The sequence below is a fragment of the Marmota monax genome, unplaced genomic scaffold (genome assembly GCF_021218885.2).
Source record: "Marmota monax isolate L192 unplaced genomic scaffold, Marmota_monax_Labrador192_F-V1.1 WCK01_AAM20220418_F8-fsc00038, whole genome shotgun sequence".
Classification (NCBI taxonomy): Eukaryota; Metazoa; Chordata; class Mammalia; order Rodentia; family Sciuridae; genus Marmota; species Marmota monax.
The window spans coordinates 4,585,338-4,603,400 of record NW_026692498.1 but is presented as its reverse complement, the minus strand read 5'-3'; the positions used below and the strand labels follow the sequence as shown (position 1 = coordinate 4,603,400).

The window sequence follows — 18,063 nt, the reverse complement described above, 5'->3', positions numbered from 1 at the left end:
CCCTCCCCAGGATGGAAAGAAAAGAAAAGAAATGACCTATGATTTTTTTCTTCCATTTTAGCTTCATACTTTTGAAAGCCTTCCCATGTGTCAACAGTTTTGATCATTTTTCACAGAGAGAACTGAATTGTACTTTAATTTAAAAATCTGTTTTAGTTGTGGATGGACACAGTGCCTCTATTTATTCATCTGTTTCATGTGGCGCTGAGACGGAACCCGAGGCCTCACATGTGCTGGGCAGGGCTCTCCCGCTGAGCCCCGGCCCTCGCCCTGGTAATTCGATTTTCAGAAGCATGGTTGGTCAAAATTTGTTTTGTGCTTTTAAAAATGTTTCGTGCCTTCCCGAGTTTCATTTCTGGTGATGTCCTAGACATCGTGGGACTGTCTCAGATTAGGGGAAACCTGTATCGAGCTTTTTGCTTTTTCCCAGATGGGGCAGTGGGGTGGTTGGATTCTCCTGGACGGTGACTGGTCCCAAGCCGTCTTTGGCCTGTGCCACCCCGTGGCCGGCTGTCTGCGGACGCCTGGCTGCCGCAGAGGGTTAGGGCTTCAGGTAGTCTTCAACCTAAGGTTCCCCGTCTGTTCGCGGGAGGACTCCTCGGCTAATGGTGCCACTGACCCCCAAGGGTCTGCGGACCTACTCTGCAGGTGGACTCTGGCCTTACGAATGGATTGCTTTGGGTTCCCATCTGCTCTCCATCTCAAAGAGGAACCTCTTTAGATTTCGAGATTCGTCTTCTCCCTCTGCACTTCCTCTTGGTCCCTTAATAACCAAACACACCGGAACAGGAGGAAAGGGGCCCCCAGGATGCCCAGGGAAGGGCAGACCTGCCCCTGGCGAGGCGCCGATGCCCGGGTTAGGTTCCTGCCCAGACCTGCCCCTCCGTTCAGCTTGAAGGACAGACAGACCTCCAAGATGGCCATCCAGGGACTCACAGCAGGAAGTGGGGGGCCGTGGGTGCTGCATGTGGTGGAGACGTGGCATCAGACACCCTGGGTGGGGGCTCTCAGGTACACTGGTCCCCTGGTCTGGGGTCCTCCCTGTCCAGGGTGTCCTGGTCCTTCAGGCCTGGGCAGCCCCTGCCTCCTCCGGGGAGTCCCCAGCCTTTCCCACTCCCTCCCAGGGCTCTCTAGTCCCTTGTGGCAACTGTGGCCCTTGCTGCTCTCCGCACTCTGAGGGGGACCAACCCGGCAAGGGAGAGCCCCGGTCTCCTGCTGCCCTAAGGTACAAAGTCTTTTCCCTTGGCCTCTTCTCTCCCGGTTATGTGAGTGTCCCCGGCCCCAACTCCCCCCTGAGGCCACCGCGTGCCACCCTGGCCGTGGGTGGAGAAGGCTTGTCCTGACAACCACAGGGGGTTCCGGGGAGGAGTTCCCGGGCAGGACAGCTGGGCGAGCTGGCAGGGGGGGCTTGGCTTGGGGTGGAAGTAGGTGGCTTTGGGACTGTTGGTCTGGCTCAGGCCAGCGCAGGGAGCACCCTGCACAGACCACAGTCGGGGGCAGAGAAACCAAGCTGCTTCGTCCTTCTTATTCTGCTTGTTTTATTTTGTTCTTAGCTGTCACATCATACCTGCACAGGTTTCTGGGTGCCTCTTGGCGTGTGATACACGTGTACTGACCAGGTCAAGGTAAGGGGCAGTCCCATCACCTAAACATCTATTCTTCCCGCTGAGACCTTTAGAATCCTCTCTTCCTGCTCTTTGTAAACAGACAACCCACTATTGTCTCCCAGCCGCCCTGCTGTGCATGCAACTCCAGGACTTGCCCAACCAGCAACTGGAACTTTGTACCCACTGACCACACAATCCCGCCTCCCCGGCCTCCCCGCCTCCCCGCCTCCCCGCCTCCCCGCCTCCCCGGCCTCCCCGCCTCAGCCCTCACCCCACTCTCAGCTCCTATGAGCCTGACTTCTTTAGATCCCCCAGTAAGTAGGAACACGTGGTATGAGCGTCCCTGGGTCTGACAAAGCTCATCCTCGGCTTTCATTCACTGTTGGGGCTGAATGCTGCTCTGTTGTGCTCTCCACGTCCTTCATCCAGCCATCTGCGATGGGCACCTGGGTGGACTCCATACCCGGCCACTGTGCGCGTGCTGTCCACCTGGGCTGCAGCCCTCTGCCTGACGGGTGGCTTTCCTTCCCTTTGGATGGCTCCCCGGTGGTGGGATTGCTGCACCCCATGAGGCTGCTCTGGTCTCGAGGTACCTCCATGACATTTTGCACGGTGGCTGTGCTGACTGACGTGGCCAGCACCTGTCATCTTTTGTCATTTGGGTAACAGCCATTCTAGGGTGAGTTAGCTCATGAAGCCCCCAAGGGGACTTTTGGCAGTCTCCATGTGACCTGGAAGTGACCAGGTCCCCCACCCTTTCCCCAAGAGCTGCTGTCAGTTCTGGCCTCCTACTGACGGACACTGTCTCCGTGGTCTCGGTGGTCATCTTCTCCCCAGCATCCATTGCCTGGCCCCTGTCCTGGGCCTCACGGCCTCTGGAGGAAAGCAAACAGGGGGCCAGGGGCACTGGGGAAAGGCAGCCAGCCCCACGGCTCAGGTCAGGGGCCCACTGGGGGAAGAGGTAGTCTCAGGACCCTCCTCCAGTGAGATGTGGGTCGGCGATGGCCATTCAGTGGACTGCAGACGCATTCAGTGACCGGTCAGTGCCCCCAGTACAGCCACGAGGCACTGCCCACTATGTACACAAAGATGCCGGCTCAGGGAGGGGCGGCTGGAGGGATGGACTTTCACATCCCACGGGATGCCTGTGACCGCCTGAGAGACGCCTCCGTAACAGCTCTAACCAGGACGGCGCTCACGCCGACCCGCCAACCTGTGATCCGCTGTGGACAGGAAGTCACGCCTCCCCACGCCCTGAGGCCCGGGACCCAGTGTGCGCGTGGGGGGGGGGCTTTAGCAGGTGGGAACGTGACCCCAACACGGTGGGCTGCAAAGCTTCGGGGCCCCTGCAGCAGGCCAGCCAGGGTGCGAGGAGGGGTTGGAGGGGGCTCTGGGACGGTCGCCCGGGCGTGGGCCACCTCAGAGCCCCTCGCTGGGTCCCGTGGACGGCGTCTCCCTTCCCTCGGGCTCAGGCTCCTCTTGCAGCGCCCGGCCCAGCACGACCTTCAGGGACTCTGCCAGCCTCCGGGTCCTCTGGCTGCCCACCAGGAAGTAGATGACGGGGTTGGCACTGCTGCTGATGGCCGAGGACAGGCGCGACAAGCAGATGTACAGGAGCTTCGCCTCCCAGGGCAGGGGCAGCCAGAACAGCACAAACCAGTAGATGCCCAGCGGCAGGGAGCCGACGAGGAACACCAAGATGGAGGCCAGGATGACCACCAGCAGCCGCCGGGGCCGCCGCCGCCACAGCAGAGCGCTTTTCCGCACCCGGACATAGAGGGTGATGCCGGACACAGTCATCACAGGCGTGAAGACCCCCATGATGAGGGTGCCCATGGCCGTGTCCACCATGAAGCACCGGCCTTCGTCGTGCCGCCAGAACCTGAGGCAGAAGAGAGTGGTCAGGGTGTTCATGAGGAGGGCCAGCGCCCAGAGCAGGGAGCACACCACGGTGGACAGGTGCCTGGGGCGGCGGCACTTGTACCAGAGGGGGAAGAGGACGGACAGGCAGCGCTGGACGCTGATGGCCGTGAGCAGGCTCAGGCTGGCCGTGTAGGCGAAGTACATCACCCGTGTCACCACCTCGTGGACCTTGGTGTGGGAGTCGGCCAGGGACGGGGTCTCCAGGGTCAGCATGGAGGCCATGCACAGGAGGAAGAGGAGGTCGGCCACAGCCAGGTTGAGCATGTAGATGCAGAAGGGGGTCCTCTGTACGCCGACAGTCAGCAGCCAGACCACGGCGCTGTTGCCTGCCGCCCCGCACACGCTGGTGAACATGGCCAGGGAACTGGCCGCGAGGTAGACCACGTGCAGCGCGTCGACCTTGGAACCGCTCAGAGCCTGCTCCGGGTTCTGGCTGCTGTTCAGGGTCTGGTTCATGCCTGGAGAGGAAAGCGGACCAGCGTGAAATTCTGTGTTGCTTGGACCTTGGGGACTTCTGGGAGCCTCTTCCCCCCAAATTTCTGATTCAGGGCTCTCATCGCAGGCTCCTTTGGCACTGCCCGTGACCGTCACCCGGGGGCTCGTGCTCAGCCTGACCAGCCATCGGCTCTGCCGTGATGGACACCGACTTGCTCTGGGTGCCCTGCTCGGTTGGGGCCCCTTCTATTCTGAGTTCAGTTATTTTCCCGTCATGAAGGGGCCTTGACTTTACCAACTGCCTTTTCTTTTTAATTGTTTGTAGATCAGGTGGACGGAACGTCTTTATTTCCACATGTTTATTTCTGACGCGGTGCTAAGGACGGCGCCCTGAGCCTCACACGCCGGGCCAGCGACGGAGCTACAGCCACAGCGCTACCAACTGCTTTTCCTGCCCCTCTTGAGATCGTCTGTTTGTCTGCTATAATCTTTGAATCCTGCAATTAATGTTTTGAAAATCAGACCTCAGGGGCAAAGAGTAGAATTGATTCCACCCACGGATTTGAGGTGCGCCGTGCCCGGCAGTCCATTTATGATGCCTGTCTCTATCCCACTCTCCTCCCGACTCACACCTACCTGCTCTACTCCACTTAACAGAGTCTTGGACAGTCACGTATCTTTCGGAATAGGGTGGGTGCCCATCAATGTCTTATTTTTTTAATTTTTGGGGGGTTGTGGGTGGACGGTATGCATTTATTTATTTATTTATTTATTTGTGGGGCTAAGGATCAAACCCAGGGCCTCTCACGTGCTAGGCAAGCGCTCTGCTGCTGAGCCATAAACCCCCAGCCCCCACCAATGTTTTAAATGTAAATAATGTTGATTTAGAATTTACATTTTTTTTCCCCATTCAACAATGTTTTTAGGATAGATCTGGGTGGCTGTACCATCATGGCAATGTTTCATGACATTCGCTGACCCCATTTTACTTACTGTGAATCCTCAGGTGGCTCCACAATTCCCGTTATGAGAACACTGCGCGGAGCATCCTCATGCGTGGACTGTTGGACCAGACTCGGAACTTTCCCGGGATACGAACGTTCCAGAGCGGGACGGCTGGGTCGTAGGACGTAGGAGCATTTAACTCACTTACTCTGGTAGTTCCTCTGAATGGCTGCTCCATGTGTCACCGCCATCAGCAGGGCAGGAAGGCTCCCGCCTCCCCGCGCCCACCCACGCGTGGTTTATGCGCATCTCTCTGTTTTGCCAATGTGATGGTTACACAAGGATATCTCTAGGCTCTAACTTGCACTTCTCTGGTTACAGTAAACGTGAACATCGTCCGTACATTTGGTAGCATTTTGGGTTCTCCTTCTTTGAAATGCCTGTTCATATCTGCTGCCTCTCTCTCTCTCTCTCTCTCTCTCTCTCTCTCTCTCTCTCTCTCTAACTGGGTTTCCCTCATTTTCCTTCCTGATTTGCAGCAGGTGTCTGTCATTTGTATTTCGACATGTTCAACCCTCCCTGGGTTTAGACATTGTAGGTGTTTTTCTCTGAAAACTCTCTTTACTGCGGCAGTTCCTTTTTCCTGGCTGGCTCGCCAAAAATATATAACCATAGAAATAGAAATAGTCACAGGTAATTGCAAATACTCATCTTCACCTGTAGTGAAATTTGGTGGACAGAGAGACTTGTTTTTGGGGAGCTGGCTCCCGAACATTTTCCACCCTTGAATCTTACACCTTTGGATCCTAAGTCATCCCATATCCCTGGGTGAAAAAGATTTTCCCTTATTTTTTCATCTACTACTTTTATAGTGTTTCCCTTTCTGATTTTAGCTGGGATCCATCTGGAATCTATTCCGCCCCCCCCCCCATGGGATGAAATAGGAGACAACTTGGGTTTTCCTCCATATATGGACCAGGCTCGTTGACGCCCTTCCCAGAGAGCCTACCCTTTCTCTAAAGCCTTGTAAAGTTCCCTGTTCACACAGCTCTGCTTCTAACCCCTGCACCCTGTTTGCCTCTCTGTTCCCCAACAGCAACTCACTGTTGCTCAGCGTGGCTCCGCGGTGCGTCATCTCATTTTCTGGGATGAATCTTCCCTCTTTTCCTTTCTTTTTCAAAATTGAAGGGCCCATTTGTGAATCTTTATTTTTCTTATACACTCTAGAGTAAATCTCAAGAATTCCTACTAAGTTTCCAGTAGAAGTTCACAGCAGCTATAGATTACGACAAAAAAAGATTCCTCACTTCATAATGCCACGTCATTGTGTCCATGGCATGAAATGTCTCTCTGGCCTTGGATCTTTCCTACATCCGTTCTCGTATAGTTAATGACTTTGGAATTTTCTCCACAAAAGTTTTGCACATTTTTGTTGTGTTAATTTCTAGATATTGCCTGAGTGTTTTTTTTTTTAAATTTTTTTAGTATGTATATTTTTTAGTTGTAGTTGGACACAATGCCTTTATTTCATTTGTTTATTTGTATGTGGTGCTGAGGATCGAACCCAGGCCCCCCACATGTCAGGTGAGTGCTCTACCACTGAGCCACAACCCCAGCCCTGTTTGAATGTTTTTTCCTGATATTATAATTATGATGTTATATTACATATAGAGTTTTTTTTTTTTTACTTATTTATAGTTTTTATTGGACTTCTGATGCATAGAAGTGATACGTATTGCTTTGTGAGATTCTCCCTACATCGATCCATAACTGATTTCTTTGTGGTCCTGGGGATTGAACACAGGGGTGTTCTATCACTGGGTTACAACTCCTTTTATTTTGAGACACGATGACATCCCAGTTCTTTTATTCTGAGACAGGGTTTCACTAAGTTGCCAGGGCTGGCCTTGAACTTGGGATCCTCCTGCCTTAGCCTCCTGAATAGCTGGACTGCAGGTGTGCCCCACCGGGCCTGTCTGAAACTGCACAATCACTGGTTGAACCGAATTGGCTGCGTGGAGAAGAGGTTCATGAGATCAAGAGTGGAGACCCGGAGGCCAGAGGGTGCTGATGCTGGTGTCAGACCCGGGCAGTGGCAGCAGGGGTCATGCGGCCGACCTTGTGTAGTCTGTGAGGCTCCTATCGTGGGCACTGGGTGGGTCCTACCTGACCCTGCACTCGACTGTCCACTCTCTGGCTCACTCCTTCCGAGCACCCTGGTGAGTTGTTCCTGTTGTCCAGGCCCTTTCCCTGGGTAAACTGGACACCAGCGATACGCAGGGGCTCCGGGTTCCTCACTGCTGTGGTGATACCCTCACTGTTTCGACTGTGGCTGTCAGTGGGGTCTATGTAAAGTGGATGCGGTGTGGTCTTGGTTGGCCTTTCCCTTCTATGTTGATGATGTTGGAATCCCTTTCGTGCACTTATGGCCATGTGTATGTCTTTGGAAGAAGATCTGTTCAGACGTCCTTTCTGTTAAGGGCGGTTGTTCTGTCACTGAGTTGTGGAGTTCTCTGTAGACCGTGAACTAAGCCCTGTGAGATGGGACGCAGATAGCTTTCTCCTGTTCTCTGGGTTGGCCTCCTGCTCTCCTGCTGCATCCTTGTCTGATGCATGTGATTTTTTATTCTGTTGCTTATATCTCTGGTACCATGCCTAAGAATCCATTGCCAAATCCAAGGTCATGGATATCAACCTTATTTTTTCTCCTAATAATTTTATGAGTTTAGCTCTTTTATCTAGGTTGTTGACCCACTTTGAGTTAATTTCTATATGTGGTGTGTCACCTCCCCTTACCGTTCCTTCCCTGTCTCCTTTCTGTTTACAGGACTGGGGATTGAACCCAGGGGAACTCAACCACTGAGCTACATTCCTAGCCCTTTTCGTTTTTTATATATTTTTTTTAATTTTTAATTTTAGATTTTGGTCCTGGGGATTGAACCCAGAGGCACTTAGTCACTGAGGTACATCCCTGACACTTTTTTTTTTTTAATTTTGAGGCAGGGTTTTATTAATTTGCTTATGGACTTGCTAAATTGCTGAGGCTGGCCTTGAACTTGCAATCCTCCTGTCTCGGCCTCCTGAGTTGCTGGGATTACAGGGGTGTGCCCCCAGGCCTGGCTGTTATTTTTTGTTTTGTTTTGCTAATTTGCCTAGGCTGACCTCAAACTCACAACCCTCCCGTCTCCTGTTAGTCCCTGGTCTTTTGACTTGCACAGTTTCTGAAAGGAGTCCTGTAGCCCTTCTCACCTTCATTCTCCATCTCTGGCAGTTTCTAAGCCTTCCTTTGTCACTGTTCCCAGCACAGAGACAGGCTGTGCCTTGGTGTGGTTTCCTCGGGATCATAGGTTCTCCAAGCTTCTTGGATCTGGGGGTTTGGATTGTTTGTCTGGTTGTTCCACATACTATATGTTCAGCTATGGAAGCTGCATCGGTTCTGAGTTGTATCTTGTTTTCTCCTTATTGTGTTCATATTTTCCTTTAAGTCTTTGGGCATTTTTATGCTAACTGTTCCTCACCTGCTAATCTCCTCTTGTGTCTTTTCTTGGTCTCTTTGCGTTTGCTAATGTTATACTCTCGGCTCTCATTCCATTTTCCTGCTTATCACGTGTCTAGGATCCTTGACGAGATGCTGGACGTTGTTTTACATTATTGAATGTTTGGAATTGTTTTTTGCTTCCTGGAAGAGTGGTAGGCTTTCTTCTGGTGAGTATTTGATTTGCTTGAAGATAAATGTGATCCTTTTGAGACCTGATTAAAGGAGCTGTCCGAGTGGTTTCTCTGGGATTCTTGCCGAGTGCCCCAGATATCGGATGGATCGCTCTCCTCTGGCTTCTCAGAACTTGAACCTCTCCTGGCCCTGGGTGGGCTCTGGGACTTGTTCGGAAGACAGTTAATCAGTGGTTGCTTCTTGTCCACTTTCATATCACTTTGCCCTGTACACAGCTTAGTTCTCAGGCCAAGGCTGCAGGGGCCCCCGGGTAGAAGATCGGAGCTTCTCCTCTGGGTAGCCCTGACCCTCCCTCTGGGGCTCACGCAGTCCGACGGCCCCGTCTTCCCTAGGGATGATCTGAATCTCCAGCTCATGCTTTGCCTGGCCTCTCCCATGTCCTGTGCCAGATCCAGAAAATACCTCCAGGCAGAAAGCCAGGGTCATCTGGGACTGGCTTCTCACGTTTGCCTTCTCTCGAGGTCACTGTCCTCCTCTTTCATGTGCTAAATACGTATCGATAGGTTTCCTGACATTTACTTACCCTTCCATTTCCAGGATAAGCTACCATCATTTCCTGGATTTTTTCCTAGCTTGCTCTGATTTTATTTAGAGCACTTTCATCCATGTTCAAAAGTGACACTGGCCCACAACTTTCCCTCCTGGTACTGTCCCTGTCTAACATCAAAGTCGTGAGGTTACACTGCTTCCTAGTGAGTCAGCGAGATCACCCTGTTCCTCTACCCTCCACGACAATTGGTGTCCTGTGAGGACCATCTTCCTCTGAAGGTTGGCCAGAAGGTAAAACCATCTGTCCGGTGATTTTTATGGGAGTGGAAGTTCATATGCTTCGAAGCACAACTAAAATCCAACGTGTTTAAGGTTTTAGACTTTTAACCCCTGAGTCAGTGTCGATATTGTCTCCTGTATCGTTTTTTTGCTTCTGGATTCACACTTGTCACTGTGACTCGATTCAGTACCTGTCGCTGCCCCTCCTCTTCCTCCCCTCCCCATTCTTCTTCCTCTTTTTCCTGTTTTTTCAGATGCTCTTTTTTTTTTTTTTTTTTCAGGAGCTGGTTTATTTTCTTTTAATCAGGTCTGGGGTTTCTTTACTGCCCATTTCCTTAATTTGTACTTTCATTTCTACCATATTTGGGCTTTCCCTGGGGTAGGTTCTTTTTCTTGGATTGAATGCTTAGGTAATTTTTCAAACTTAAAAAAAAAAAATGGGGAACTGGAGATTGAACCTAGAGGTGCTTAACCACTGAGCCCCTTCCCAGCCCTTTTCACTTTTTATTTTGAGACAGGGCCTTGCTGAGTTGCAGAGTCTGGCCTTGAACTTGCGGTTCTCCTGCCTCAGTCTCCTGAGTGCTGGGTTATAGGCGTGCACCACTGCAGCCGATCAGGCTCTCTCTCTTTTCGTAGCAGGTATTTAGGGTCACACACACTAAGTGTTTCTGTAGGTGCTTCATGAGTTCTGATGTGCAGGGCTTTTGTTGTTCCTCACAGGTAAATCTTTTAAAATGTCAGATGCCAGATTAAGAGGTGCGTGGGCAGTCCTCTGCGAGGGGAGAGCATCGTCCCCTCGGAGCAGAGAAGAGGGGACACACACCATTGTGCCCCAGGCTTCATGTACAATGGCTGCTCCCAGGCCATCGCCCCCCACCTGCTGCAGGCGCCTGGATGGGACAGAGATGCCCCGTGAGGGTCGCAGGCCTGGGGCACCTGGGCTTCTCCCCAAGTGTCACTAGGAAGTTCCCGTGGGAACCACTGTGCCCAGCTGCTCTTGCAGGCAGGGCTGCGGTGCCAGGAAGAGAGACCCGCCCCCGGCCCCTGTGGTGAGGACTCCAAGAGCAGGGAGCACGGGCCGGTGGCTCCAGAGCTGGGAGGATGAGGGCCGTGACCCGGGCTTTCCCCGGAGGCTCGGAGTAAGCAGGGTGGGTGGACGCTAGGTGGGCCGACCCTCACCTGCAGAGACCCTGACTGCCCTGTGGGACCAGCTGTGGGGCTCAGGGCAGGCAGTGGCTTTTTGAAGGGCCTCGTTGGCCTGAGTGGGCTGGGGACAGGAAGTGGGGCACGGAGGGGCGGCCATCTCTGCCGGCCGCCTGCCGTGTGGGCTGGTGGTGCCGCGGGGGACCCTCGTGATGCCGGGTGACGCGGCCACTGCGGGGCTCCCTGGACTGGTGGGAGGTGAAGGGACCAGCACCCAACGGAGGGGGTGCCCTGCCGGGAGCCGGGTGTCGCCAGGAGGGAAACTGAGAGCCAGGTGACGTGGTCGGGCAACGGGATGGGAGGGTGCTCTGCTCCCCCCCCCCGGGCACCCCCTTGTTCAGGGAAAACAGAAGGGAGGCCGAATATTGGGGCTGGAGGGAAGGGAGACTGGGGGCTCTGGAGAGAGAGCAGCCCTTATCCTGATGAAGCCGAGACTGTGAACCTTTTCTAATAAACTGGCGCGTGGTGGGAAGCGCCTGGGCTCTGCAGGGTGGGCCTACGGGCAGGGAGGGTGTATCCCAGCTCCCCCTGCGTCAGGGCCTGGCATGCTGTGATGCTCAATACGTGCTTGTGCACGCCCCCGGCCAGGACCTGGCCATGTGCTGCCCTGTTGCTCCAAACCTCCCTCCCTGTCCCTGTGATGGGGTTCAGTTCTGTGGGGCGCGGGTGGGGCAGGCTAGGTCTGGCCGTGGCCCTCTGTCCACCCTGTCCCTGGCACCAGGCCTGCAGGGTGCAAACGTGCAATACAGACTCGACGACGGGGAATGAGGGAGCCTGTGAACACAGTGTCACCGGGTCAGTGTCTGCAGTGGGTTCAACCGGGGCCCTGGAAGACGTGGCCCTGCTCTAGGCCTGCTCAGGGGACTTACCCGGAAATTGGCTCTTAGCAGAGGTGGTTGAATTAGGGATCTCAGAAGGTCATCCTGGGTTGTTCATGGTTCAAGGACAGGTGTGGTCGGGGGACGCACAGAGGGGGTGCACAGGAGAAGGGGGTCCCATGAGGACAGGTAGAGAAGGACTTACGTGGTCTCAAGCCACGTCGGGAAGACCTGCAGCCCCTGGAGGCAAGGGGCCCCGAGAACCCCTGGAGGGAACACGGCCTGCTGACACCCCCACTCTGGGCTTCCACCTCGGGACGTTTCGTTTCCAGCCCTTGACTTGTGTCACTTGTCGGGCAACCACGGAAAACATCCAGTTGCTGCCCACTGTCGAGAGCACAGTGCCGTGGCCACGTGGCTGCCCTGCTGGGAGCTGGCCCTGGACTTGGGAGGGAGGGGCGTTGCAGCCAAACCGTGGGCCAGTGCTGCTGTGTCAGGGGAGCGAGGGCAGCGGGGACCTGAGGCCGGGTGGCCCCACCCTGGCAGCCTGCTCGAGGGAGCGGGTTGGTCCCTGCCCCATCTCGGGTGAGCACTCAGCTTATTTAGGGTGCCTGAGGGGCCCCTGGGGTCACGTGGTTCCCCTGGGCTGGCTTTGGGGCTCCGGGAGCTGGCTTCAAGGCTTGCTCCCCGTCCCCCTGGGGGCTGGTGGAGTCCCCAGGGACGTCAACTTCTGTCCTTGGCACAGGTAAACAGCCCTCAGGGACGGAGGCCACCCACCGCTGCTCCGGCCTGGGAGTCCCCTGCGATCTCAGTGGGCTTCCTCTCCTGGGTGGGTCCTGCGGTTTGGCCCTTTGGGGTGTTGGTGGATTGTTTCCATTCCCAGGTCAATGAGTCCAAACTATTTCCGATCTTAAAAGGGTTTTCTATTTTCTCCACTTGTGGCGAAGAAATGAGCCCAATTTTGAGATTCACTGTGGTCTCAGTCTGTGTGTGTGTGTGTGTGTGTGTGAGTGTGAGTTGGAGAAGGCACGGAGGTTCAGACTCTCCTCTAGTGAAAAATAAGTAAGTCCCGGGCTGGGGCTGGGCGGGGGCTCAGTGGTGGCGCGCTGGCCTAGCGCGTGTGAGGCACTGGGTTCGATTCTCAGCACCACATACAAATAAAGGCCATTGGCAACTAAGAAAACATGAAAACAAAGGCCAGGAAGTAAGTGAATGAATAAACCCTCCCCTCATTGTTCCCCCCGGGTTTGGCACAGACTCCTCGGGGCCAGCCTCGCCTCCCTCCCTGTCCTCTACACGTCTGCCTCCTCGGCCACAGACTGGGCTGGTGTCTTCACAGCATGGCCCTTGGCCCACTCCCCTTGGACATTCACCTTTGCAAAAATCGCACAGAGCCCAGTTCAGTCTCACCGTAAACCATGCGAATGTGAAGGAAGAAAGTTCCCCTGTGCCCGCCCGGGTGCCCTGGGTCCCCCGGAGGCATTTCTGCCGTGCGTGCGTGGACTTGGAAGCAGGTATCCTCTTATGTGAGTGAGAGGACCCGGCCTGGTTGGTCCACAGATACTTTTTTGAAAACACACGATGGGGTATGTCTTCTCCTTAGACTTTGCTCTCCTTGGCACCCTTGTCCCTGCTCTGCCATCACCTCCAAGGTGGCAGGCACCAGGGTTAATGTCCTGCGCTCACCATGGCTTTAGGTGCTTGTGAGGTCGCTTTATGGTCCCTGCTTTCCTTAGGAGATGAGGGCTCAGAGAGGCTGAGACACCTGCTCAGGATGCCCAGCTGCCCCAGCAGAGCAGGGGCTTCCCCTGGGTCTAGCAGGTGGCGGGGCATCCGTTCCCAACCACCAGGCTGTCACATCTCCACCCAGATTGTAAAGTCAGGCCTCTCACCTGCCCCTGGACGTGGTGCTGTTCCTCGAAGAAGGGTGTCAGTCTTGTGCCTCTGGTCCCTGGAGGCCCCAGCAGCTCTCTCGGTCCGTGCGCAGGTCTCTGGCCAGGCCCGAGCCCTCGGTGTCTGCCCCCTCACTCGCGCGCGGCTCCCCTCACTGCCCTCTCCTCGGGAGCCTGACCCCAGGACCCCAGCCAACCTTGGCTGGCCTCCCTCTGTGAAGTGGGAGGCGGAGCTGGCTTAAATGCAGGAAGGCCCCCAGCCTCCCACGTGGGTGCAGCAGAGCTGGGTGGGACTCGCTGACCAGGGCTAATGAGCCCATCCCTGCCCAGGGGACGAGCAGGATGAGGCTGGGGGCCTGCAGGGAGCCTTGGGAGGACCACCCTTCCTGGCCCTCTGCCGCGTCTTCCCTCTCAGAGACCTCAGAGCATTAGCAGGCCCCACCGTCGGGAAGCTGGGGTGGGGCGTGGAGGGAATGGGGGCTCTTGTGGGCTGGGAAAGGCCATTAGGGCCCCCCGACGGCCCGGGTGCAGAGACGTTATGGCTAATGGACTTGCCCGGCTCTGCTTGCTGAAGGATGGGGAGGAAGGCGCCCGGGATCCAGAGTGCAGAATCTTATTCCCACTCCGGCTTCTGCCACTTGTGAATCGGGGGACTCCTTCGAGCCCCAAAGTCCTCACTGAAAGCTCATAATCCCTCTCTGGCCCCTGACTCCCCTCAGAACCAGGGATCACGTGGGGAAGGAGGTGCTCCCTTCTGTCCCCACGCCTCGCCTTGGCCACCTGCGCCTCCTCCCAGGCGAGGAAGAGTCCTGATGTCACGAGGCCCCTCAGGGTGGGAGGGAGGTGGACGCCTCAGCTGGGCCACCAGCAATGGCTTAGGCCCTGGGAGGGCCCGGAGCCACCACTGTGTTAATTCTGGCTGGGTGGGCCAGCCCTGCCGTGGAGAAGTAGGTGTGGGAGACGTGAGCACCCGCTTAATACGAATGGAGGAGGCAGGGAGGTGGGGAGGCCAGATGTGGACCCCGGTGACAGAGGTGTCTGGTCTGCTGGGACAACCCCAGGGGAGGAGGGTCCTCCTGGCCCTGCGGTGACGGCCACAGGAAGTTCATTCTGTGCTTGCTGCTTGGGGATCCTGGTACCCACTGAGAACACGAGAGCTGCACCCAAAGATGGGGACAGAGGCTCGGGAGGCGTCGGGCTCCCAAGGCAGGAGTGGCCGTGCTCTTGTACCTCCTGTGCGCATCTTGGCCGTTCCTGATGGAGGGACAGAGGCCTCTGGGTTCTTGGACTCCTGGGCCCATCCACACCCACTTTTCAGAAGGGCGGACCACCCACTTTGCAAGTCACTGCGTGGTAAAGTGCAACTGGGGGGTCCCGGGGGTTGACACCGTGGCCCGCCCTCTGTGTTGGGCCACGGGTGTGGCAGCTGGCACAGCTCTGCTTCCCACTCCCACAGCTGTCGGTTTTCCTGCTCTGAGCTCCAGGTGATGCTTAAGGCTGGGCTTTAGACTCAAGGATCATCCATCAGAGAGAGGTCATGGTGTTTGCTACTGGTTCATGAAACTGACCAAAAGCAAAGAGGCCAGCAGTTATAAAGGGGTTAAGAAGGCTCACCGCCAGCCACCCAGCTCATCCTGGGCTTTCCCCTGACCTTTGAACCTGTGCCACCTGAGTGGTCCCTGCTGGGTCATACCCGTTCCCCGTGGGTTGCTGGACTGAGTGCCTCAGTACCCTGCCTGGCTGGTGGCCAGAGGCTCTCTGGCTTCTTTCCAACGTCATCGCTCCCCACATGGCAGCGGGCTCACGAGTGCCACCAGTGGAGACCGTCACAACCTTACGCACCCAGGCACCTGGCTGTGTCCCATGGATCGTGCAGCCTGTGTATCCAGGGAAGGGCGCGAATTCACCAGAGCGTGACCACCGGGGCCATCTTGGATTCCGGCTACCAGCTGGATGGTGACCGAGGACCCTTTTGAGCTCCTGGTGCTCACTGTGTCCCGTCCAGCAGGGAAAATGCTACAGCCAAGAACCACCAAGTGCTGTGTGTGCTTTCTCTTCCAAGTGGGAGGGTTTTGTTTAATTATGTTCTTATTCCGTTTTTCTGGGTATGTGAGTCAATCAATTCTCGTAAACACGCCTGCCCACACCCACCCGCCCTCTCCCGAGCTGGACTAACCCGGTTCTGTTACTTGCCACCAGGGCTCCTGGCCGATATGGGGCACGGATCTGCCCGGGAGGCTAATTGAGAGCAGCGTGAAGCGAGATGAATGTTGTGTTGGGCGGGGCCCGGCGGGCGCTGGACTGGCCGCCCAGTGGCGATGGGAAGCCTTGGGTGGGGCGGACACGTTCTTCTTGGGGGAGTGACACCTCCCGTCTGTTGTTTTGTGGATGACATGGGCACAGATGCACTGGTCAGAGATTAGTGTGTCTTATGTGTGAAGTGGTCACGTTCTCCTGCGTGTCAAGGAGGCCTCCATTAGATTAATTACAAAGACTTAAAAAAAGCATCTGCCTGCGAGGTGAGCCTCTCTGGGACTGCCAGGAAACTTGGTGCTGCCGGCCTGACTCATCCAACAGGGCTTCCCGCGAACCCCATGCACCCTGCCGCCTCCGGTTCTCCACTTCTCCAGCCCCGGCTGGCGTCCAGTACCCTGTTTTGCACTGGTGCCCTCAGGAGCTCTGTTCTGGAAGGACCCTCGAAGGTCTGGCTTCCTGGCCTGGTCACTGGCATTTTGAGGGGCACATTGCCCTGGCCGGGCTTCTTCCCCAACAGTGAGAGGCAGGACCCATCTCTCCACCACCTTCTAGATGAGCCCATGGTTCCTGGGAGGAAGGAGGCATCTTGGCTCAGGATTCTGAACCAAGCTATGCAGATGTGAAACCATCTTGTGCTTAAAAATTCTGGCATAAAATATGAAACCCAAGTTATCTGGAAACCACAGCGGGCAGGGCTTGGGGACGGCGGGTACCAGAGTCCTTCAGCCAGATGTAAAAGAGAGGAGAGACCACGGCTCCCGCTGCCTGCCGAGCTCCCCCTCCCTCTGCCCCTCTGCTGACAGCCTGAAACAGAGCCTTGTCCTCCCTTGGCCTCAGTCCACTGAGGAAGCCAACCAGGTCCGTCTGGGTGCCCCGGGGGCCGTACTGGGCATGTCCACCTCAGGTGTCTCCAACTGCCGTCACTTTCCTGATGGGGGATGCCAAGGTCAGAGGCTGAGCTTGCAGGGCCACTAGACAGCCACCATGGGGAGCCTTTGGGTGGTGACTTGGGGCTCCAGCCTGGTCATCCACCTGCTGTGGCTGACCTTGGTGAGGCCCAACTTCCCCAACTGGTACTGATGCAGGTCCCATGTGGCCCCGCTCTGAAGACCAAACCAGACCCCTGCCTGAGGCTGTGGGCCCAGGGCCTCAACAGATGGCAGTCATTTCCCTGATGGCCAGAGCTTGGAGAGGCTGTTGGTGGGCACTCCTCTCCTTCACTGGTCACTCACTTTCTCCCCTCCACCTGCCGAGTCCCTGCCCTGATGCCTGACCAGGGTGGGCCGGGCACCGACACGGGCAATTCCACCAGCTCTGTGAGGTCCGTGCAGTGCCCTCCAGGGAAACCGAGGCACAGCAAGACTGAGGCCTGTGGCTGGCAGGTCACAGACCTCCACCTCCCGGAGACTCGCTCTTGACTTCAGATCTGGCCTTGCTCATCCCTTGCGCCATCTGCCATCTAAAAGACCGTGCATCTTTTCTTGCTTGGTTCTGTAGAGGTAGTGGGTGCAGGAAGGGTGGCCCAGTCCCTCCTGCCTGCCCTCCGGACTCTTCATGTGCTGGGTGGGAGTGGTTTGCTGGTACCCCGGGGCAGCCCAGCAGTCCCTCAGTAGGAGCTGTGCCGTTCTGCTGTGGAGTGGCTGTCTCTGAGAACGGCCTGGCTGCAAAGTGTCAGGACCCAAATCTGCGCTGCTCAGGCCCCTGGCCTCCTGCTCTTACCAAACACCCGAGAGAAGGGAGCGGGGGGGCGGCTGCCAGAACACCACCCTGATGGGGGCAGCTGGAGCCCTGGCGCCTGCGGCCGGCTCCTCCCTGCCACTTTAATAATCAAATACCTGGGGAGGGAGGGAAGTGTGGGCCTTCCTCTCCTTTAATGTCTGTGCCATTAGCACAGAAAATGAGGGGATCTGGGCGGGGCAGACTCCTCTGGGAGTCTCTGGCCTGTGGGAGAAAAGGCCAGCTTCCTAGCAAGTCTGCAAAGGTCTGCACAAGGCCCCAGAGCCTGGACAAGCCCGAAGCTCACCCCACGCTCCGCCACAGCGTGGTGAGGCTGATGCCGCCTCAGACTGTGGCCCAGCTCATCCGACTGCTCATCCGCTCACGGGCCCTGGGCCAGCCTGGGCGACCTCCAGCACTGGGAGGCCTTTCTGTCCATGTGGAGGGAGAGACTTTCCGGCCAGGATGCCCGAGTGGGCCCCAGCCCTGCCCCTGAGGGGACCCCAGCCCTGCTGCTGCTGTGTGTCCTCGGTGATCACCTGCCAGGCTGGAGACCCCTCATCTGACACCTGGTCTCCGGGATTCACTGAGCAGCACGGGGGAGACGGGGAGGGTGGTGGGGCTCATCTGGACGCAGCGTGGGGGATGCAGCGTGGGGCAGGTGGCACAGCCCTTCCTCACCCGAGACCCCTGGGACCACAGCTCCTTCCGTCCACACACAGTCCCTTCTCCCCAGAGCTCAGTGCCTGGCTGGGAGGAGCAGCGGGGAC

General features: G+C 56.4%; 1 protein-coding gene and 1 long non-coding RNA gene across 3 annotated transcripts; one reads left to right on the top strand and one right to left on the bottom strand.

Moving 5' to 3' along the window:
• The first annotated feature begins 95 nt into the window (after nt 1-95).
• On the top strand, nt 96-5,312 carry LOC124092972 (uncharacterized). 2 transcript variants are annotated; one of them, XR_006851791.2, is made up of 5 exons: nt 96-1,011; nt 1,125-1,225; nt 1,554-1,625; nt 4,291-4,655; nt 4,972-5,312. It is a non-coding gene; the product is annotated as an uncharacterized LOC124092972 (long non-coding RNA). The 2 variants fall into 2 exon arrangements; XR_009226891.1 differs by having other exon boundaries at nt 98-1,225.
• Mrgprd (MAS related GPR family member D) lies at nt 1,884-4,015 on the bottom strand. The gene has a single exon (XM_046445009.1). It carries the CDS (start codon nt 3,984-3,986, stop codon nt 3,027-3,029), a length of 960 nt encoding a protein of 319 aa, XP_046300965.1. The 5' UTR covers nt 3,987-4,015; the 3' UTR covers nt 1,884-3,026.
• Nucleotides 5,313-18,063: the final 12,751 nt, after the last annotated feature.

What these genes read in the sequence shown, in the direction of transcription:
- Mrgprd (XM_046445009.1), bottom strand. Translation starts at nt 3,986, where the DNA reads ATGAACCAGACCCTGAACAGCAGCCAGAACCCGGAGCAGGCTCTGAGC.